At 45.0% G+C, this 23,146-nt stretch overlaps 1 protein-coding gene across 1 annotated transcript in view; it reads left to right on the top strand.

Moving 5' to 3' along the window:
- The first annotated feature begins 2,875 nt into the window (after nucleotides 1-2,875).
- The window catches only part of LOC129693452 (ribosomal protein S6 kinase alpha-2-like), a 104,164-nt gene continuing 83,893 nt past the window's right edge, over nucleotides 2,876-23,146 (top strand). Inside the window, exons 1-2 of the mRNA XM_055630267.1 lie at nucleotides 2,876-3,220; nucleotides 6,667-6,748. Coding sequence (XP_055486242.1) covers nucleotides 3,014-3,220; nucleotides 6,667-6,748 — 289 coding nt within the window. The 5' untranslated portion in view covers nucleotides 2,876-3,013. The remainder of the gene's footprint in view (nucleotides 3,221-6,666; nucleotides 6,749-23,146) is intronic.

Below are 23,146 nucleotides of genomic sequence, written 5' to 3'. Positions count from 1 at the left end.
ATGGGCTGCACCGCGTTGGGACGGGTGAGGCGGGGCCGGACGAGGCGCTCCGACCCGACAGTCCCCTCGACCCGGGTAGCAGCCGTCAAATACTGGACAAGGGCGGTCCCGTACGGGACAAGCCAATTTAGCTCAATATGCAGGATGTCCTGGCTAATATGGGACAGGTGGCAACCTTAGCTCAGGCCCAGGCTGTGAGGGGAGCAGACGGGTGGAGGAATGCTCGGGGGAGGGACTGTGTTGGTTTAGGGTTAATATTAGGATTAAAGGTCTCAGTGTGCTGCAATGTAGTTGTGGTGTGCTATGGGGAATGGTGCTATAGTAAAGGCAAAGATTTTAATTATAGGCTGTGGGCTGAGCATCAAAAATGTGTCTGGAAATCAGTTTTCGTGACCCAAGGCACCAAACTACATGAAATGTTCCACAGATTTAGATGAAATATAATTGAGAAGGATGTCATAACTCGTCATTGCCGAAAGTTGCACATTAATTAATTAAACTAATTAGAAAATGAGATCGGGAAAGTAAACATCTAGCGGCCAATGCCCATATTACATGATGGGCAGTATTTCCGTGTTGCAGTCCATTTAAACTATATATCATTATACAGGTGCACAACCTTTTATCCGAAGTTCCAAATAACAAAAAGCTCCGAATAGCGGACATTTTTTCAGTCCTTGAAGAAAGGTCCTTGAAAACGTTCACCGAGGGCGGCCCGCAGAGGTGACAGCGGAACCTCCGAACGATCCTCAAAGAAAGGGGAACTAAATCCCCATTCATAAAAGAGAAGGTGAGGGTATATTGCGCGGGAGGGTTAATAATTGACAATCTGCTGCTGCCTGCCCGCTGAGTTAAAAAGTTCCCACGGTAGACTCACGATACATAGTGTATCGTGAGTCTTGCGTGGGAACGTTTTAACTCAGCGGGCAGGCAGCAGCAAATTGTTGCTGTCTTTAGTTTCACCCCACCTACACCCCTCTGCTTCCCGGCCATGTGTGTGACCCCTTCCCTCCCCTCTCCAGCTCCCCGCTCATTGCACCAGCGCGGGGGCTTTGTACTGTCTTCACGTCGGAGAAAGTGCCAGTCACCGGAGACGTCAGGACCAACGGGACACCGGCCCCCAGGCCCACTACAAGCACGGAGATCCCAGAGACTCACAGCCAGCAACAACTCTGGCCCAGCCCCACTCCAACTCCAGAGGAACCCGGGTTGCGGATGAAGGGCCGCAGCTCGGGCTGTGGGCGAACTGCCACTTGTCGCCGTAGCGGCCCATCGGGCAGCGTATTCGTCTCGAGTTGGAGGGGGAGGGAGACACAGCGGCTTTTGAGAATGGTGGGCAATCACTTCCAAAGTTCTGCCCACACAGTCAGTACACCGCCCCTACATTTGTCTCCCGCACTAAGATCATCTCGCAGAGAATGATCCCAGCCTATTCTCTCCTATTCTGCAAGAAAAAACTACATTGAAGACTCAAACTCGCGATCGAGTAACTCTCGGGATCGAGGCGCAAACTTGCGACCTTGCGGATATGAGCCGAGCACTCTACCACTGCGCCATCCGTTAAAATCTACACTAAAAATCTTCCATTCCGAAAGCCGAAAAATTCTGAATTACGAAAAGTGTCTGGTCCCAAGGCTTTCGGATAAAAGGTTGTGCACCTGTACCTATATATATTCCAGATAGTAATATAGGTACAATAATATAATATATACCTATATATATTCCAGATAGTAATATAGGTATAATAATATAATATAATATATTATTATACCTATATATATTCCAGATAGATATATTCCTCCGTTTTCCTGAAAATCGGCCGCTATGGGCGGCACTATATACACCCCCCCCCTCCCCCGGAGAAGATCCGCGGCTCCGCATTCGCGAATCGGCCACTTTTTAATTGAGACTGCGGCTTCACTATGTTAAATACATAGGCCCCGCGAATGGAGCACCTTTTCCCGGTAAGTTATCGCAGGCAGCTCCGAGATTAGATGATTAAGACTTATTACTCTAGTGAGTGAATGAATGAGTGAAGGAATTAATGAGTGGTGAGTGAGTGAGTGAATGAGTGAATGTACAGCCTCAAAATCTAATTTCTTCACATTATAAAGGGTGCAATTAAATTAATTAAAGTCCATACAGATTAATTTTCATAAATTCAGACTTTAGATCTTACCTTTCAGTTTGAGTTGATTCACAAAGTTTCACAACTTTGTGTTGCAGCATCTTAGCAGCGACTTTGCTTTCCACTTCTATCCACTTAGCTGCACATTTTTCAGACTTCTTAATGCTTTTCTCACTCAATTCAATTACCCTGCTGCAAGTTTCCATGACAAAGAACCTTCATCGGAACCTCCAGTAAAACAGGCATCAGTGAAGCCCTCTCAGCTATGATGTGTACTAGCCTGAAGCAAAGCGCGTGATTGGCCAACTGGCAGACAACTCAATGTTAAACGTGCTTTGATTGGACTAAAAATACCCGAAATTTTTCATTTTTTTCTCTAATTTAATAAAAATGTGCAAGTCTTGTTCATGACGAGTTTCAGGGGTGATTTATATAATATTTTTACACAATATGTGAAAATTTCATGTAGTTCTGTGAATTGGGTCACAAAACACTGGAATAAAGCTCCTCGGCCCACAGCCTATTAGGTGTTTGCGTGTTTGCTTTCTCCTATGGATATTAAGATATCCATGAACTATTTTGAGCAGGGGAAGAGGAAAGCTTTTATTCAATGTAAATTAAATAAAACATAATTGATTCCGGATCCGGACCCAATTATCATCTTTTCACTTCCCTCCACAGATGCTGCCTGAAACATTGAGTTCTTCCAGCAATTTTGTTTTTTATTCAATATCTGCATCTGCAATGTCTTGTATCTCCATATTTAATTATCGCTTTTCAATCCAATGTTTACAGCTCAAGGCGTCCTCAACACATATTTTCATTTGCATGCCAGAATAGAATGATCTTCTTGTATGAAATGTTTGCTCCGGCAACTGAACAGGGATGAAAAGACCCTGTGCAGAATGTATAGTTGATTGCTGCATTATGGGATTTGCACTTCCTATAACCTTCCATGTAAACATTTCCCCACAGGATGAACGTATTGTGAAGGAAATAGACATCAGCAACCATGTGAAAGAAGGCTTTGAAAAAGCAGATCCCTCTCAGTTCGAATTGCTCAAAGTCCTGGGCCAGGGATCTTATGGAAAAGTAAGTTAATTATTAGAATTGTTTGGTCTTTCTGTTCAATGATCTATTTGGAAAACCACAAGGGCAAATTTTTCATTAATGTCATGTAACGTGGATTTAGGGTTAATGTATATATATGTATGTATACATATGTCCAGATTCAGATTCAATTTTAATTGTCATTGTCAGTGTACAGTACAGAGACAACGAAATGCATTGTGGCAACGAAATGAGATAACGAAATGCAACGAAATGCATGTATAGTGTATATATATATATATATATATATATATATATATATATATATATATATATATATCCTATGGTATATGGACACACTGATCTGATCTGTAGTTATGACTACAATTTCCTATTGTGCTACAGCAATGCAAGAATTTCATTGTCTTATCTGGAACACATGACAATAAACTCTCTTGACTTGACGACGTAGTCCTGAACTATCTTTGACCATCAGACTATCTTTATTTGGACTTTACTGGCTTTATCTTGCACTAAATATTATTCCCTTTATCATGTATCTGTACACTGTGGATGGCCTGAATGTAGTCTTTCCGCTTACTGGTTAGCACGCAGCAAAAGCTTTTCACTGTACCTCGGTACACGTGACAATAAACTAAACTGGAACAGAAACTGAGATAGAGAAATGATTATTGGTCAGAAAGCAAAGAGTAGGATTAAATGGATACCTCTCAAGGTAGCAGGCTGTGACTAGTATGATACAGGAGGAATTAGTTCAGGGCCTCCAGCTATCAGTGAAGTTGGGAGGTCATGTTGCAGCCATATAAGACTTTGTTGAGGCCGCATTTATAGTATTGTGTTCAGTTCTGGCACCATGTTATAGGAAAGATGTCATCAAGCTGGAAAATGTACAGAGAAGATTTACCAGGGCTCGAGGGTCTGAGTGAAAGGGAGAGGTTGAGTAGGCTGGGACTATCCCTTGAAGCGCAGGAAGATGAAGGGTGATCTTACAGAGGTGTATAAAATCATGAGAGGAATAGATTGGGAAGATGCACAGAATCTCCTGCCCAGAGAAGGTGAATTGAGAAGCTGAACAGAACACATAGGTTTAAGGTGAAGGGGAAAAGATTTAATAAGAATCTGAGGGGTAACTTTTTCACACCAAGGGTGGTGGGTGTATGTAACAAGCTGCCAGAGGAGGTAGTTGTGGCTGGGACTATCCCAACATTTAAGAAGCAGTTAGACAGGTACATGGGTAGGACGGGTTTGGAGGGATGTGGACCAAACAAGGGCAGGTGGGACGTGTATAGCTGGGACATGTTGGCCGGTGTTGGCAAGTTGGGCCGAAGGGCCTGTTTCCATGGTGTATCACTCTATGACTCTATGATTCAAACCGAAAAGCGCTTGTGCATCTCAGAATAGTACATGGTTGCACTGTGTAATGTCAAGAGGAGATGTGATTACTCTGAATCACATATTATTGGCACACAAGTAGCAAGTGTCATAAGGCTGAATCACATTCATCACTGCCTAATTCGGCTCAAGAAATATTACCATGACAATATGCGATGTTCCCGTAGCGCTCATTTTCACCCCCATCATCTCCCACACATGCACACTTACTCAGTAATAGGCCCATCTCATGAGTCTCTTGATTTATTTTCCAATTATATGGAAATGCAATTATGTGGCAGAATCAGTGATCCACATTTAGTTTCTGCTCAGTTATCTAACCTTAATTTGCCTTGAAATGAAATTACATGCTATTTTTTTTAATTATCAGGGTTATCTCAAGCTAATTCTGTTGATTTGAATGAGCTTTTCCAAACTCTTTCAAGTTCCTTTTCCACAAATTCAATTTGTCACTGTTTCTCTCTGGAAATATTGGACTATTTTCAAAAGAATATCAGAGGCCAAATTTGAAGACAATATCTGGTGGGGTGGGATGGGGAGGTGGGTACGATTGTAGGTAACTGCTAGCATTCGTTAGAATTAATCTTGAATTTGTAGAATTACTCGTAGTCTTTGATATTCTACCAACATCCTCCAACTTGGCGAATGTTCATAAGGTCCTAAGTGATTGGAGCAGAATTAGGCACCTCTTCAAATATTAGTATCCCTTTTTGTAAAATTCATGTTCATAAGTGATACGAGCAGAATTAAACCATTAGGTCCATCAAGTCTACTCCACCATTCAATCATGGCTGATCTATCTCTCTCTCCTAACCCCATTCTCCTGCCTTCTCCCCATAACTCCTGACACCCATACTAATCAAGAATTTATCTATCTCTGCCTTAAAAATATGCATTGACTTGGCCACCACAGCCTTCTGTGGCAATGAATTCCACAGATTCACTACCCTCTGACTAAATAAATTCCTCCTCATCTCCGTCCTCAAGGAACATCCTTTAATTCTGAGGTTATGACCTCTAGTCCTAGACTCTTCCACTAGTGGAACTATCCTCTGCACATCCACTCTGTCCTTGGACATGGGGCCCAAAATTGCTCACAATGAAAAGTTAAAGTACATAAAGTGTGTTACTGTATGTCTTCCGTCAATCCATCATGGGTGACCATCAGAACCCATTGGAGTTCTCCTTACTGTTCCATCTGCCCACTGGATGTTTTTCAACTGCTCTGGGATGATTGGCATGTATATCTCCCATTACCAGCCTAATGCTCATGACACTAAGGACAATAAAATGCTTTCTCAAATGGTTACATAGTTATACCAACAATTACCACAACTGTCCTTTAACTAATCCCTGTATCTAAAACATGCCTCAATCTACTTCACAAAATTGAAGTAAATTAGAAAACCAATGGAAAACCAAGAAGGGAGACATTTGGTTAGAAGTGCCTGAAGATGTTTTCCTCCAACTATGTTGAAAGGTGCAAAAAGGTCAGGTTACTGTTGAGTATTAAAAAAAACTGTTATTCAAATCTATCTTACTGCCAAAATATCTGAAATGTTCTGCACTGAGATGTAGGTATTCTAGATATAGAACACCCCAGTCATGATCTAGTTTAATCCAAGAACAGAGTTAAGGTCAATATATACAAGACCTGGCTTAATATAGTTTTAGTGTCTGTGGGGAAAAGAAACATTGAAAAGTGATATATTAACATAGAAACATAGAAACATAGAAATTAGGTGCAGGAGTAGGCCATTCGGCCCTTCGAGCCTGCACCGCCATTCAATATGTTCATGGCTGATCATCCAACTCAGTATCCCGTACCTGCCTTCTCTCCATACCCTCTGATCCCCTTAGCCACAAGGGCCACATCTAACTCCCTCTTAAATATAGCCAATGAACTGGCCTCGACTACCCTCTGTGGCAGAGAGTTCCAGAGATTCACCACTCTCTGTGTGAAAAAAGTTCTTCTCATCTCGGTTTTAAAGGATTTCCCCCTTATCCTTAAGCTGTGACCCCTTGTCCTGGACTTTCCCTACTATTAACCTTTTGTTGTGTGTTCTTCCTTTAAGGTCTTTCTTGTCAAGAAAATCAAGGGCTCTGATGCTGGGCAACTCTATGCTATGAAGGTACTTAAAAAGGCCACTCTGAAAGGTGAGTGCTGTTCTAGCAAGGCACTGTTATGTGTTGTGCTGCTACTTCAAGGTGTAAAACTACATATCATTGCTTGATGTGACACATTACTCTTTGTTATGCTTATCTTCCTACTTTACTGGTCGCACGGTGGCGCAACATTAAAGTTGCTGCCTTAAACCCCTGTCCCACTGTACGAGTTCATTCCACGAGTACTCCCGAGTTTGCCCTGATTCGAACTCGGAGATTTACGGTAATGGCCACTCGTCGGTACTCGGGGATCTCGTGGACATTTTTCATCATGTTGAAAAATCTTCACGAGTCTTCCCGTGCTTACCTGCCGTTAGCGAGTCAGCCCGAGTAACGTGGGGACGGGGTGGTTTGGGTGGGAAGGAATGAATGAACCAAGATGTCGCTGAGGGAGCAGTCTCAAAGGGCTGGGGATGGACTGATGGTGGGATCACATTGGAGGCGATGGAAATGTCAGAGAATGATGTGGTGGATGTGGATGGTGATGGAATGAATGGTGAGCACCAGGAGCACTCTAGAAATTAGGTGCAGGAGTAGGCCATTCGGCCCTTCGAGCCTCTATCCTTGTTGTGTCTAGGGTGGGGTGGAGAATGAGCAGAATTACAAGACGCAGAGGAGATGTGTGCAGGATCCATCTATAGCAGAAGGATACGTACTTATTAAAGAAAGAAGAAATCTCGGATGTCCTAGAATGCTTATGCCCGTGTCCCACTTAGGCTATTTTTTGGGCAACTACAGGCGATTAGGCTGTCGCCACATGGTTGCCGGGGTGTCGTCTGTATGGTCATGAGTAGCCCCCTCAGGCGCCCAAAGAGTCGTAGCGTCTTTCTGGTCACCGCTGGATTTTGAAATGTTCAAATTCAAGTTACATTTATTGTCGCATGCACCAATTGGCACAGTGAGATTTGAGTTACCATATAGCCGTACGAATAAAAAGAACACAATACACGATAGAGTTTAACATAAACATCCACCACAGTGGAATCAACATTTCCCACTGTGAGGGAAGGCAATAAAGTTCAGTCATCTTCCTCACTGTTCACTCGTGGTCGGGGCCTTTGAGCGCTCCGCAGTCGCCGCTACGGGCGGCCTGATGTTCATGCCCTCTCGCCGGGAGGATGGAACTCCAGCGTCGGAACGGAAGAACACTCTCAGCGGCCTGGAGTTTCCAAATCGGCCGCTTCCTACCGGAGACCGTGGCTCCCGAAGTCCACAGGCCGAGCTCCAACACTGGCGACCCCCAGCAAAGGATCCCGGGACTCCGCGATGTTAAAGACAGCGCTCCGCTTGAAGCTCCGCAAACCGCAGCTCCACATCAGCTGGCCCAGCACTGCGGAGCTCTCCACACGGTGATCCCCGGTAAGGCATCGCCCACTCCGCGATGGTAATTCAGTGCTGCGCCGCCGGCAGGAGAGGTCGCGCCAATCCAGATGGTAGGCCGCGAGGGGGGGGGGGGGCGAAGTTGCGACTCGGAGAATAGTCGCATCCCGATCAGTAAGTGACTGGGAAACGGTTTCCTCCTTCCCCACCCACCTCCCCCACGTAACAAAGATTGAGCAACCTCCAGGAACATACTTTTAAACAGACTAAAAATAACTCAAAGGCTGAAAGGACGGACAGACTGCTGGCAAATCTGCCGCGTGCGGCTCCACCCGATGACGTAAACGTTCAAAAATTTTGGCGACAGTCGACGACAGTTAGCTTGTCGTAGGTTGTCGCCAGGATGATGTAGGTTTCGCCGGTGCTGACTTCGGTGAATTCCATTGGCGACTATCTAGAAACATAGAAAATAGGTGCAGGAGTAGGCCATTCGGCCCTTCGAGCCTGCACCGCCATTCAATATGATCATGGCTGATCATCCAACTCAGTATCATGTACCAGCCTTCTCTCCATACCCCCTGATCCCTTTAGCCACAAGGGCCACATCTAACTCCCTCTTAAATATAGCCAATGAACTGTGGCCTCAACTACCTTCTGTGGCAGAGAGTTCCAGAGATTCACCACTCTCTGTGTGAAAAATGTTTTCCTCATCTCGGTCCTAAAGGATTTCCCCTTTATCCTTAAACTGTGACCCCTTGTTCTGGACTTCCCCAACATCGGGAACAATCTTCCTGCATCTAGCCTGTCCAACCCCTTAAGAATTTTGTAAGTTTCTATAAGATCCCCCCTCAAACTTCTAAATTCTAGCGAGTACAAGCCGAGTCTATCCAGTCTTTCTTCATATGAAAGTCCTGACATCCCAGGAATCAGTCTGGTGAACCTTCTCTGTACTCCCTCTATGGCAAGAATGTCTTTCCTCAGATTAGGAGACCAAAACTGTGTGGTCTCCCAAGTGTGGTCTCACCAAGACCCTGTACAACTGCAGTAGAACCTCCCTGCTCCTATACTCAAATCCTTTTGCTATGAATGCTGACATACCATTCGCTTTCTTCACTGCCTGCTGCACCTGCATGCCTACATTCAATGACTGGTGTACCATGACACCCAGGTCTTGTTGCATCTCCCCTTTTCCTAATCGGCCACCATTCAGATAATAATCTACTTTCCTGTTTTTGCCACCAAAGTGGATAACCTCAGATCTACGTCAACCTATGTCAACCGGCGACAGGTACCGGCTACTGAATTGTCTTCAGTTGTCGCCGACAGGGTCGTAGCTTGTTGTAGCTTGTCGCGGATAGACGTTGGTTGACTTTGGTTGTCGTAGGTTGTCGCCTGCGTGATGGTAGGTAGTGGCGGGTGTGGTCGTAGGTGGACGTCCTAATGGGTCGCCGGCTGTCGGTAGCTTGCTGTAGCTTGACGTCGACTAGGTGGTAAGTTGTTGTCGACATTGCCGTAGTGTGGTCCATTCGCCGGATTTTCAGCGACGACTGTGACTGTCGCCAAAACAATCGCCTAAGCGGGACAGGCCCACGGCCTCTTACTTGGAGCTGATGTCATTCTTTTTGCATATATTACACATGTGAGCGACGCCCTGTTTGGCACCAAAGTCACAAGTGCGGTCGGCCCGTGTGCGCTCGATGTACCGGAGCAGTTCCCGCGATCCGACATCCTGCCCGAATGCTACTTGGATGGAAACAAGTCAAACACAGGAATATTCATAATTGGATACATGGATAGATCGTCCTCTCTGTGGTAAATTTAAATAAATGTCGATCAGTAGTCAAGTCAAGATCACCTATATCAGCATAGATCAGGAAGCAAATTGTATCTCTTCCTGAGATGAATTATGAGCTCTGCTCACTGCATGCCTATAACTACTGTAAAAGTGTGGCAACAACCTCATTTATGGTGGTAAATGTATTTTCCACTGTTCTACTGCTGAGAATGTCACGCTGGCAGAATGAATGAAAAAAAATGAACTGATTTGACATAATTCCTTGCTTTACCTCAGAACATTCATAAGATGCTTTTAAACATCATAAGTATTGATGAAGTATTGCAGTGGAAGTAAAACTGCAGCCAGTTTAGACACAGCAAGATCCCACAAAACATCAGGGCAGACATGCATGGATTATCTATCTCAGTTTTGGTTAAGCAATAGACTTTGCCAGGGAAGCGAAGAAGGGTCTCGACTCGAAACGTCACCCATTCCTTCTCTCCAGAGATGGTGCCTGTCCTGTTGAGTTACTCCAGCATGTTATGTCTACCTTCAATTTTACCAGCATCTGCAGTTCTTTCTTACTATAAGTGGAATATTTCCCCTGTTCTTCATTGCAATGTTGGCACCAGATCACTTGCATCCATTGGAGAGGTAAACAATGTTTTTGTTGCCACCCTCCCCTAGCAAACAATGATTTATTCTACATTTTCCTTGATTTTCATCCCCTTTGATCTCTCATTTTTACACCTTACCCTTCCATATCTCTGTGTCTCCCTCTCCCCTGAGTCTGAGGAATGGTCTGGACCCAAAACATCACCCATTCCTTCTCGCCAGAGATGCTGTCTGTCTGTCCTGCTGAGTTATTCCAGCATTTGGTGTCTATCTTCGGAGAGGTAGAAATACTCACCCAGAAGGTGGAATATCTGACTGTGCGGTGATTCAGAAACAAAGACCGTCTTCAACCAGCCTGAGAGAATCTGCATCAATGCCTATCTGTGACACTTAAAGGGCTACGTGGGGAAGTAGATTATTTTTAACCATATAACCATATAACCATATAACAATTACAGCACGAAAACAGGCCATCTCGACCCTTCTAGTCCGTGCCGAACACGTATTCTCCCCTAGTCCCATATACCTGCGCTCAGACCATAACCTTCCATTCCCTTCCCGTCCATATAACTATCCAATTTATTTCTAAATGATAAAAATGAACCTGCCTCCACCACCTTCACTGGAAGCTCATTCCACACAGCCACCACTCTCTGAGTAAAGAAGTTCCCCCTCATGTTACCCCTAAACTTCAGTCCCTTAATTCTCAAGTCATGTCCCCTGTTTGAATCTTCCCTACTCTCAGTGGGAAAAGCGTTTCCACGTCAACTCTGTCTATCCCTCTCATCATGTTAAAAACCTCTATCAAGTCCCCCCTTTAACCTTCTGCGCTCCAAAGAATAAAGCCCTAACTTGTTCAACCTTTCTCTGTAACATTTTGACTGAATTATATAGAGATGCTGGTGGTAGAATTCTGTAAGGTGAGCCAAGTACATACATTTCAAGTAAAGATAAAGAACACTTTGCAAATTGGAAAGTGTTTGTGAAATTTATGCTCCAGCTCAATTTTATTTAAAGTGAACCCTTTTGCATCTGTCAGAAAGGATGATTTGTAGTCTGTTCCATTTCAAATGTGGCAGATGTGTGTAGTAGATTGGAAAGTGTTTGTCCAATTTATGCAAATTCAAACGTGATTTTATTTTTGAAACAAATGCATTAGCCTCCACAGAAATTTGTTTTGATCCCCCGAACCAAATTTGGGGTAACAGAAAGGAGGTGGATTTGGGTTGAGTCATGTGCAGGCATTGTGTGTTGGAAGAGAATTTGAATGGGTGAATTTTCGGTAGCCAACACCAATGCATTATTGACAGATAGAAATCACAAAATGATTACTGGGTAAAGACTTGCGGGACAGGCAGCATCTCAACTAGAAGGAGATAGACACACAAAATGCTGGGGTTCAAATCATCAGCGGAAGAACTTCAGGGAACATGCAGCATCTCTGAAGAGAAGGAATGGGTGATGTTTCGGGTCGAGACCCTTCTTAAGATAGACACAAAGTGCTGGAGTAACTCAGCAGGACAGGCAGCATCTCTGAAGAGAAGGAAAGGGTGACATTCCTGGTCGAGACCCTTCACAATCAGTACAGAAGGTTTGGGGACTCTTCGAAATACCAAAGCTCTTTAACATCATCTGAATCAGAGTCATTGGTTTGATTTTCCAGGGAATATTGTTACAAACTACAAATTTTTCACCTGATCACAGTCATAAAGGGCGTGTGCAACATTAGCTGCACATCAACATTGTAAAGCTCCAAAGATCAATTTAATCCTACCATTTTGGGGACTAAACCATGCAACGGTGTTGCTAAAAATAACAAGAAAGTTAAGGGCATTGATGATAGTTAAATGTTGAGAAACATTGATTAGTACGGGTGTCAGGGGTTATGGGGAGAAGGCAGGAGAATGGGGTTATGAGGGAGAGATAGATCAGCCATGATTGAATGGCAGAGTAGACGATGGGCCGAATGGCCTCATTCTGCTCCGATCACTTATGACCTATGACCTTATTACTAAAGTTAATATGATATTATGAAATCTAAATCTACTAGGTTTATTCTATAATTTTTTTTAAAATACTGAGGTACACTGTAATCAAATCCATGCCATGATCCATTAGTTTGCCAATCAGAAACAGCAAGAAAATAGCTTCTTTGTCCATCCAGTCTGCACAGATCATCAAATACCATTGTTTCCACTAATACTACCATCACCCATTTAATTCTTGTCACATTACCATCGATTCCCACCAGATTCTACCAATCACCTACAAACTAAGGACAATGTACAGTGGCCAACTTTGGGTAATTGGGAGGAAAGCGGGCTACCTTCAGGAAGCTCATGCGATCACCAGGAGAGCGTGTAAACTCAACTGGAGATCAGGATTGAACACAAGACAATGGACCTGTGTCAGCAGCAGTACTTGTTGTGCTTCGACTGGGCTGTACGGTGGCCTAGCGCAAGAGCTACTGTCTTACAATGCCTGAGACCCAGGTTCGATCCTAACTACAGGTGCTTGTCTGTAGGGTGTTTGTACGTTGTCCCTGTGACCTGCATGGGTTTTCTACAAGATCTTCGGTTTCCTCCCACACTCCAAAGATCACTTACATCCACTGGAGAGGAAAAACATTTATTTGTTGCAACCCTTCCCTAGCTAACAATGATTTATTCTACATTTCCCTCGATTTCATCCCCTTTGATCTCTTGTTTTCACACCTTACCCTTCCATATCTCTGTGTTCCCCTCTCCCCTGAGTCTGGGGCAGGGTCTCGACCCAAAACCTCACCCATTCCTTCTCACCAGAGATGCTGCCTGTCCCGCTGAGTTGTTCCAGCATTTGGTGTCTATCTTCAGAGAGGTAGAAATACTCACCCAGAAGGTGGAATACCTGACTGTGCAGCAATTCAGAGTGAAACAAAGACTCTCTTCAACCAGTCTGAGAGAATCTGCATCAATGCCTATCTGTGGACATTTAAAGGGCTACATGTAGAAGAAGATTATTTTTGACTGAATTATGTAGAGATGCTGGTGGTAGAATTCTGTAAGGTGAGCCAAGTACATACATTTCATGTAAAGATACAGAACACTTTGCAAATTGGAAAGTGTTTGCAATTTTTTTTTCTCCAGCTCAATTTTATTTAAAGTGAACCTTTTTGAATCTGAAAGAAAGTATGATTTGAGGTCTACTCCAACATCAAGCTGGGCTATAGGGCTAGACCACTACCACACCTGGGCCAGTCTGACCATATGTCCCTGCTCTTAATTCCTGCATATGCCCCCCCTCAGGAAAACCGCTCCTACCATTACAAAGACCATCACAACCTGGCCTGATGGTGCTTCTCAGCAGCTGCAGGACTGTTTCGACAGGACCAACTGGGAGGTGTTTGCACACCGGGACCTGGAGGTGTTCACAGACAGTGTACTGTGCTACATAAAAAAACTGCATGGACACGGTCACAGTGGACAAACAGATCCGGGTCTACCCCAACCAGAAGCCCTGGATGACTCGGGAGGTCCAGCGGCTGTTGAAAGAGAGGAACACCGCTTTTAGGTCTGGCGATAGGGCTTTATACAGCACGGCCCGAGCTAACCTGAAGAGAGGCATCAGAGAGGCCAAATCAAATTACAGGAGGAAGATAGAGGACCACCTGGACAGTAATAACAGCAGGCAGGTGTGGCAGGGGATCCCAGTATCTCACCAACTATAAGACCAACCTTGGAGCTGTTGAAGGTGACGCCTCGCTGGCAGAGGAGCTGAACCTCTTCTTTGCTCGCTTTGAAGTGGAGCCACCCGAGACAGCCACATCACAGCACATGGTCCACAGCAGCCTACCCCTCAAGATAGAGGAGCATGAGGTGAGGCGCACTCTGCGGGCCATCAATCCAAGGAAGGCTACTGGTCCTGACGGCGTCTCTGGACGCGTGTTGAAGGACTGCGCAGACCAGCTGGCTGGAGTCCTTACAAGGATTTTTAACCAGTCTCTGGCCCAGTCCACTGTCCCACCCTGTCTGAAGTCCTCCACCATAGTCCCCTTGCCCAAAAAAACCAACATCTCCAGCCTCAACGACTACCGGCCAGTCGCACTCACACCAGTGGTGATGAAGTGTTTTGAAAAACTGGTCCGGGGTCACATCACATCACTTCTGCCCCGAAGCTTTGACCCCCACCAGTTTGCGTACAGAGCGAATAGATCCACAGAGGACGCTATAGCCACAGCTCTCCATGCTGCACTGTCTCACCTGGAGCAGCGGGGGAGCTACGTGCGGATGCTCTTTGTGGACTACAGCTCTGCTTTTAATACTATCCTTCCCCACAAACTGGTGGACAAACTGGGGGACTTGGGACTTCCACACTCCACCTGTACGTGGATAAATAGCTTTCTGTCGGGTCGCAGCCAGAGAGTCAGAGTGGGCCATCACACATCCACGGCCCTCAGCCTCAGTACCGGCTCTCCACAGGGCTGCGTACTGAGCCCCCTGCTCTACACCATCTACACGCATGACTGCACCCCTGCCCACCACAGCAACACCATTGTCAAATTTGCGGATGACACTACAGTGGTGGGACTCATCTCCGCGGGGGACGAGTACGCCTACCGGGATGAGGTGGAGCAGCTGACAGTGTGGTGCGAAGAAAATAACCTGCTCCTCAACACCTCAAAGACGAAGGAGGTAATAATAGACTTCAGGAAAAACAAAACGGACATGGTACCACTGACTATCAGAGGGGACTGTGTAGAGAGGGTGGCGGATTTCCGCTTCCTGGGAATCCACATTGAGGAGGACCTGACGTGGAGCGTGAACACCACTGCGCTGCTGAAAAAGGTCCAGCAGAGACTGCACTTCCTGAGGGTGCTCAGGAAGAACAACATCACTCAGAGGCTGCTGCTGTCCTTTTATCGGTGCTCCATTGAGAGCATACTAACATACTGTGTATGCGTGTGGTACACCAGCTGCACAGCGGCTCAGAGGAAAGCGCTCCAGAGGGCCATTGACAACGCCCAGAGGATTGTCGGCTGCCCTCTCCTTACCTTGGAGGACCTACACAGTTCCCGCTGCACCAAAAAAACCCAGAATATAATAAAGGACATCTCCCACCCCGGACACTCCCTGTTTGAACTGTTGCCGTCAGGCAGACGGTACAGATCCACAAGGACAAGGACAAATAGACTAAAAAACAGTTTTTACCCCACTGCTATAAAAGCACTAAATGTGGCCGCCAAGGAACGCAGGGGCGATACAGACTAAGGGACTGTGGTAACGGTGAAATCGACAGAAGGATGGAGGGTTGGGTGTGTATGCGTGCTTCGTCTGTGATTTTTATTTATTTGCTTATCTTTATTATTTTACCGTGGATGTTTCGTTAGCTTTAGAAATGTTTGAATGCTGCACTGACTGGCTGACATTTTAAATTTCGTTGTACATGGCCCATGTTACAATGACAATAAAGAAACTATTCTATTCTATTCTATACTATTCTATTCTATTCGATTTGTAGTCTGTATCAATTTGAAATGTTGACTCAAATTCTCCCTCCCTCCATAGAAGCTGCCCGATCTGCTGAGTGCTTTCCATTTCTACTTCTATTTCAGATTAGCAGCGTCTGCATGTTTTTCTACTTCTGAAACATTGGTGTTGTCCAAAAGAACAATGCATGCTGCAAAAACACACAGAAAAAACCACGCAAGGCCTTTCTTCCCATCTACTGCCAGACTACCCTTTCACCTAAGATAGACACAAAATGATGGAGTAACTCAGCGGGATAGGCAGCATCTCTGGAGAGAAGGAATAGGTGGCATATCGGGTCGAGACCCTTCTGCAGACGCTTCTCTCCAGAGATGCTTCAGCGTAAACCAGCCTCCGCAGTTCTTTCATGCACATTTGAACTCTGCCTTCCTGCTTCACTTCTATTGTATCCCATTTGTTATTCAATTTAAGAAGAACCCTGGACATTTTGACCAAGCAGATAAGCACATAAGCACACAACAGTGCAGCACAGGAACAAGACACTTGGTAGTTTTAGGCTCAGGCAGCATGGGCAGCAATCTGGGGGGAGGGGACAGGGGCGTGTGTCCCCCTGTGTTTCGAGAGGTGGGGGACAATCGCCCCCCCCCCCCATGTTATCTCTTCCCTGCTTCTTCTCCCGCGGTCAGACAGTCAAACTGTTGCGTCAAGGCGATCGAGGTTCTCGATGTTGAAGCCCCCCCCCCCCCCCCCGCCAGGCGATGGTAGATTGCGTAGCCGATTTTAAGCCGAGCCGGGCGATTAAAGGCCCCGCGAGCGAGCCGATTCCAACCCCGCGATTCGTGGCGGAAGAAGCTCTCTGGTGTTGCTGGTGCTCCTGAAAGTCGGCCACCAACCACGGACCTGCGAGCTCCCGATGTTACCGTCCACAGGGCCCCCGTGGCCGAAGCCTCCAAAGTCGAGTCGCAGCCGCAACGCCGCCACAGCCTCCAAAGTCAGCCAGCTCCGTGATGGTAAGTCCACATGTTCTGCGACTGGAGCCCTCAAGGTCAATTCCAGTTGGAGGCCGCTAGCTCCTGGATGTTAGGCCTCAGCGCAAATATATATCTATCTATTTTAATTTACATCACTTTGGCCTTTTCACTGTGTCTCGTCTTCCCCAGGTCCCAGGATCGTTATAGTAAGATGCGTCTAAGATGTTTGTGTGTGTGCGTGGGAGGAGATACATTTGTTAGTTGTCATCGGGTCAGGACATTTTGTCCCACCCCCAAGTTTTAAAAGCGATTTCCGCCCATGCCGCATAGTATTGTCATGGGCATCCCATGGTGCACCCCTCCTACACCACCAGTGGGCACCATTAGATAAAAGGATTGAGTGGCCGAAGATTTGAGGGAATGCCTTCCACTTTATTTCCTGTTTTGTTCTGGCAACGATGCATTGTTCTTTTGGACAACTCCACTGTCTCAAAGCAAAAAGAATGCAGATGCTCGCAATCTGACAACAAAACTGAAATGGAAAGAACTCAGCAGATCAGGCAACTTCTGTGGAAAGAGAATGTGTGTTACAATGAAGTCCCTTGGAGATGATAATATCCCAAGGCTCTCAGTTATAAATGGCCTCTTGAATGGGAAATAAAAAAAGAAAAGCTCCGTGTGACATAACTGTTATGGCCTCAAGCCATAGTAAGTGTTTGAAGATTAATTTTAAAAAATACACAAATGGAAGCATTTCTGAGTTACCTACCTATCTCTGTCTACCACGGTGTGCTTGGTATACCACACTGCTGTTATTTGGGGAAATTGCCCATTGTGTCAAACAGGGAGCCTTTTTTTTTACCATCTTATGAAACACTTTCACTTCTTTAGCCATTAAACAAAATATTTGGTGCTGTGCTCCTACTTTTCTTGTCTGTATATTTAGTGTTGTCCCTCTGTTTTCTTTTGCCATCTATTGACAATTGTAGCCAATTGTCTCCTTTGCCTTCAAGCATGTTTCATATTGGATTGAACATGTTCCTTCACGTTCAACAATAAAGGGCTGCTAATGTGCATCTTGTTCTATTATCCTCAAGCCTTGACCTTAGAGTCATAGAGTGATACAGTGTGGATACAGGCCCTTCAGCCTAACTTGCCCTCACCAGCCAACATATCTCAGCTACACTTGTCCCACCTGCCTGCGCTTGGTCCATATCCCTCCAAACCTGTCTTAGCGTGTATAACTGTTTCTTGAATGTTGGGATAGTCCCAGCCTCAACTACCTCCGATGTCAGTTTGTTCCATAAACCCACCACCTTTTATGTGAAAATGTTACCTCTCAGATTCCTGTTACATCTTTTCCCTTCTCCCTGAACCTATGTCCTCTGGTCCTTGATTCCCCTCCTTTGGGCAATCTATTCATCTCATGATTTTGTACACCTCTATAAGATCACCCCTCATCCTGCGCTCCAAGCAATAGAGACCCAGCCTACTCAACTCTCCCTATAGCTCACATCTAGTCCTGGCAACATCCTCGTAAATCTTTTCTGAACCCTTTCAAGCTTGACAATATCTTTCCTATAACATGGTGCCCAGAACTGAACACAATATTCTAAATGCGGTCTCACCAATGTCTTATACAACTGCAACGTGACCTCCTAACTTCTATACTCAATACACTGATGAAGGCTAATGTGCCAAAAGCCTTTTTGACCAACTTATCTACCTGCGACACGACCTTCAAGGAACCATGCACCTGCACTCCTAGATCCCTCTGCTGTACAACACTACCCAGAGGCCGACCATTCACCGTGTAGGCCGTGCCCTTGTTCTACGTCCCAAAATGCAACACTTCACACTTCACTGTATTAAATTCCCTCAATCATTCCTCCACCCACCTGGCCAATCGATCAAGATCCTGCTGTAGTTGGTCATGACCATCTTCACTATCTGCAAAAACACCCACTTTTGTATCATCAGCAAATTTGCTAATCTTGCCCGGTACGTTCTCATCCAAATCGTTGATGTAGATGACACACAGTAGTAGGCTCAGCACCGAACCCTGAGGCACACCACTAGTCACAGGCCTCCAGTCCAAGAAGCAACCTTCCACCAATACCCTCTGCTTCTTTCCATGGAGCCAATTTGCTATCCATTCAGCTATCTTGGATCCCATGCGATCTTCTACAAACTCTGGTGAATAGGATTAATTATGTTCATGGTTGTTATTTAGTAGATAACTCTTGTCCCATTGTTTCAGCAGTGGGAGTGAAGCATAAACCGAGAATGTGTCTGAAATCGGATCCATCGCTATGTATTTAAATAAAGCTTATCTAATGTCCAATCTGTTTGCAGAAGATCCATTACAAAGTCTAGGTGAACCATAAGTCTTTTATTAAGATTTCAAGGAGAGAGCATCATACACGGCTGTACATATCGGATCAGCTTGCGTTCTAAAAACCGCAGTAACAAACAACTGGCTGTAAAGGCTGTCAAGGCTACAGCACTCATGATGCCCAAAACCCTAACTGGTTTACTAGGGGGGAATGCGTGGCCTGCATAATATGTATAGTGGAGATTGCACTATATGATTGTTTCATAGCAAAATGATTTGAGTATAGGAGCAGGGAGGTTCTACTGCAGTTGTACAGGGTCTTGGTGAGACCACATCTGGAGTATTGCTTACAGTTTTGGTCTCCTAATCTGAGGAAAGACATTCTTGCCATAGAGGGTGTACAGAGAAGGTTCACCAGACTGATTACTGGGATGGCAGGACTTTCATATGAAGAAAGACTGGATAGACTCGGCTTGTACTCGCTGGAATTCAGAAGATTGAGGGGGGATCTTATAGAAACTTACAAAATTCTTAAGGGGTTGGGCAAACTAGATGCAGGAAGATTATTCCCAATGTTGGGGAAGTCCAGAACTAGGGGTCACAGTTTAAGGATAAGGGGGGAAATCTTTTAGGACCGAGATGAGAAAATCATTTTTTACACAGAGAGTGGTGAATCTGTGGAATTCTCTGCCACAGAAGGTAGTTGAGGCCAGTTCATTGGTTATATTTAAGAGGGAGTTAGATGTGGCCCTTGTGGCTAAAGGGATCAGGGGGTATGGAGAGAAGGCAGATACAGGATACTGAGTTGGATGATCAGCCACGATCATATCGAATGGCGGTGCAGGCTCGAAGGGCCGAATGGAATACTCCTGCACCTATTTTCTATGTTTCTATGTACAGGCATGGATTAATTTGGTAAATCCACACAATCTAACCTCTTAGGATAAAAAATTACCCACAAAAACAACCACTTTACAGTATCTTCATATGGTAAATTAACTTCAAATACGATACAATACGATACGATAGGACTTTATTTATCCCAGGAGGGGAATTGGTCAGTCAACAGTTATAAAAACACAAGATACATTAATTTAAAGTGACGAGTGGAAAGGATTGGAGATGTGCAAAGATTGATTGGGGGGGGGGGGGGGGGGGGGGGGGGGGGGGGGAGGGGAGGACAGTCAGTCTACCCCACGACAGGAGGGGAGGAGTTGTACAGTTTGATAGCCACAGGGAAGAAGGATCTCCTGTGGCGTTCTGTGCTGCATCTTGGTGGAACCAGCCTGTTGCTGAAGGTGCTCCTCAGGTTGGCCAGTGTGTCATGGACAATAATCAGGACAGTAACAATCAAACACTTATTTATTGAAGCATGTAATTATTTTACATTGTACCTCACCGTAATTGTTTGTTTCAGTTGTTGTTTGAAGGATAATACCACATGTAGTCACTGTCTCCATCAAATATTACTGCTTTGATTAGGTATCTTTCACTGCTGCATAAGGTTATTGTAATTCTACCTCATCCATGCAAAACTGTCCTATTGCCTTCTCTGAATGTTGGGACCATATTGTTACTTGTAAGATATGTTCAGAAGTGATTTGTTTCATCGAATGCAATGTGTAAATATGATTCTTCAAAAATAGGACTTTGTGATAGTAAACTGTCAATTCTCCTGCTACTGAGTAATAATAATAATAATAATAATAATAATAATAATAATAATAATAATATGCTTTATTGTCATTGTAAATACATACAACAAAATGTCAGGCGCACTGCCCGAGCGGAGCTCCAACGTATCAGATAAATAAAGGGCCTGTCCCACTTGGGCGACCTAATCCGCGAGTTCTGGCGAGTTTGTCCTCGACTCATACTCGCAGCATGTTCGACATGAGGTCGTAGGAGGTCTTTGTAACTCTCCTTCATGCTCGAGAGTGGTCCCGGTGTACTTGAGGCCTCAAGCTAGGTCGCGGCGTATTTTTCAACATGTTGAAAAATGCCAGCGAGTAAAAAAAGGTCTCCATGGAAAAAATCTATACTTTAATTGCTCGTAGGTTTAGTCGTAGTAGGTCGTCATGTTAGTCGTAGGTAATCGATGGTAGTCGAAGTTAGTCGTAGATAGTCTTCATCATAGTAGAAGGGAGGTTGAAGGGAGCTCGAAGGAGATTGAAGGAGGTCATCTTCACCCTCCACTATCCGGTGTCCAATTTTCCCGAAGTTAGTTGTAGATACCGTAGCTAGTCGAAGCTGGTCTTCAACATAATCGAAGGAGGTGGAAGGAGGTCTTCAACATGACATTTTTTTCAAACTCTCCTAAACTCTTTAAACTCGCCAGTTAGGTCGCCCAAGTGGGACAGCCCCTTAATAACGACAATGAAAGCAGCAAAAAGGCAAGAAAAATGTAGTCATCATAATGTGCAATATTTCACAGTTTAGTGTTGTGGCAGTACAAAATATTGGCTATGGGGGCTGTGTGTTCAATGCGGAGTTCAGAGTGATGATGGCCTTGGGGTAGAAACTGTTTGTTAATCTTGTGCTGTGTGATTTGATGAACCTGTAATGCTTTCCTGAGGGCAGAAGGACAAACAAGTGATGTGCAGGATGAGATGAGTCCTTTAGTATGCGTGGATACGAGAGCTATAGATCTCTTCCAGGACAGGCAGGTGTGTGTTGGTGATCTTCTGGGCTGTATTGATGACTCTCTGCGGAGCCTTCTTGTCAGCCGCAGAACTGTTGCCATACCATACCAGGATCAATTCTGCATTATTCTCTTGCACTGAAAGACGGCAGTGATGCAGAAAATGGGGGAATAGAAATGGATATAATCTTGTCATATACACACAATAAGCTGGAGTAAGTCAGCAGGACAGGCAGCATCTCTGGAGAGAAGGAATGGGTGACGTTTCGGGTCGAGACCCTTCTTCAGACTGGTTTGGGGTAAGGGAAATGAGAGATATAGACAGAGATGTGGAGAGATAAACAACAATGAATGAAAGATATGCAAAAAAGTAAAAATGATAAAGGAAACAGGCCATTGTAATCTGTTTGTAGGGTGAAAACGAGAAGCTAGTGCGACTTGGGTGGGGGAGGGATAGAGAGAGAGGGAATGCCGGGGCTACCTGAAGTGAGAGAAATCAATATTCATTCCACCGGGCTGTAAGCCAAAGATCTTAGAGCAGAGCAAGATGGGCGACTCCTGCGAAATACAATGGGCTGACGTGTAGTACGCTACGGAGGGGATCCTAGGCATTTGTCCACGCCCATTTTAGTAACCGCAGCCTACCTGACCCGACCCGACTCGCAGTGTAATCAATGTTGCGGGGCAACAGTTTGTGTGTGTGATATAGGGTTAGATTCATAATTCTGTTAGTTCATACTTCTTGTCAAAAATAAAATTTGACTCTGTCTTTTGTCTTTTTTAATGTTTTTTAAATCATTTCTTTTTAAATGGCTCACAAACAGTGTTTGGGTTGATTTTGTAGTAACCGGAACCGACCCGACTCGCAGGGTAATTGACATTGCGGGGGAGGTTTTGTTCGTGATATAGGGTTAGATTCATAATTCTGTTAGTTCATAATTCTGTTAATTCTTGTTAAAGAATAAAATGTTTATAAACACACATCCATGAATGTGATATAAATGTATATAATCATATAACACACACAATTATATTTCTTCTGATCCAATGATGAACTTTATTTCAGACTAGACAAGGGACATTAAATAAGAAACATTGTAAACTTCCCCGCAACTTCACACACACTAGGCCTTATCCCCACCCCGGCACTCCCTCGCCTGCCACCACACTACAATGTCTCCCCCCCTCCTATGCCCCTATCCCCGCTGTCCCGGGCCCCACACTCCCTCTCCCCGCTGCCCCGGGCCCCACACTCCATCTCCCTG

Source organism: Leucoraja erinacea, unplaced genomic scaffold (assembly GCF_028641065.1).
Source record: "Leucoraja erinacea ecotype New England unplaced genomic scaffold, Leri_hhj_1 Leri_300S, whole genome shotgun sequence".
In the NCBI taxonomy this organism is placed as follows: Eukaryota; Metazoa; Chordata; class Chondrichthyes; order Rajiformes; family Rajidae; genus Leucoraja; species Leucoraja erinaceus.
This window is presented reverse-complemented; position numbering and strand designations above follow the sequence as displayed.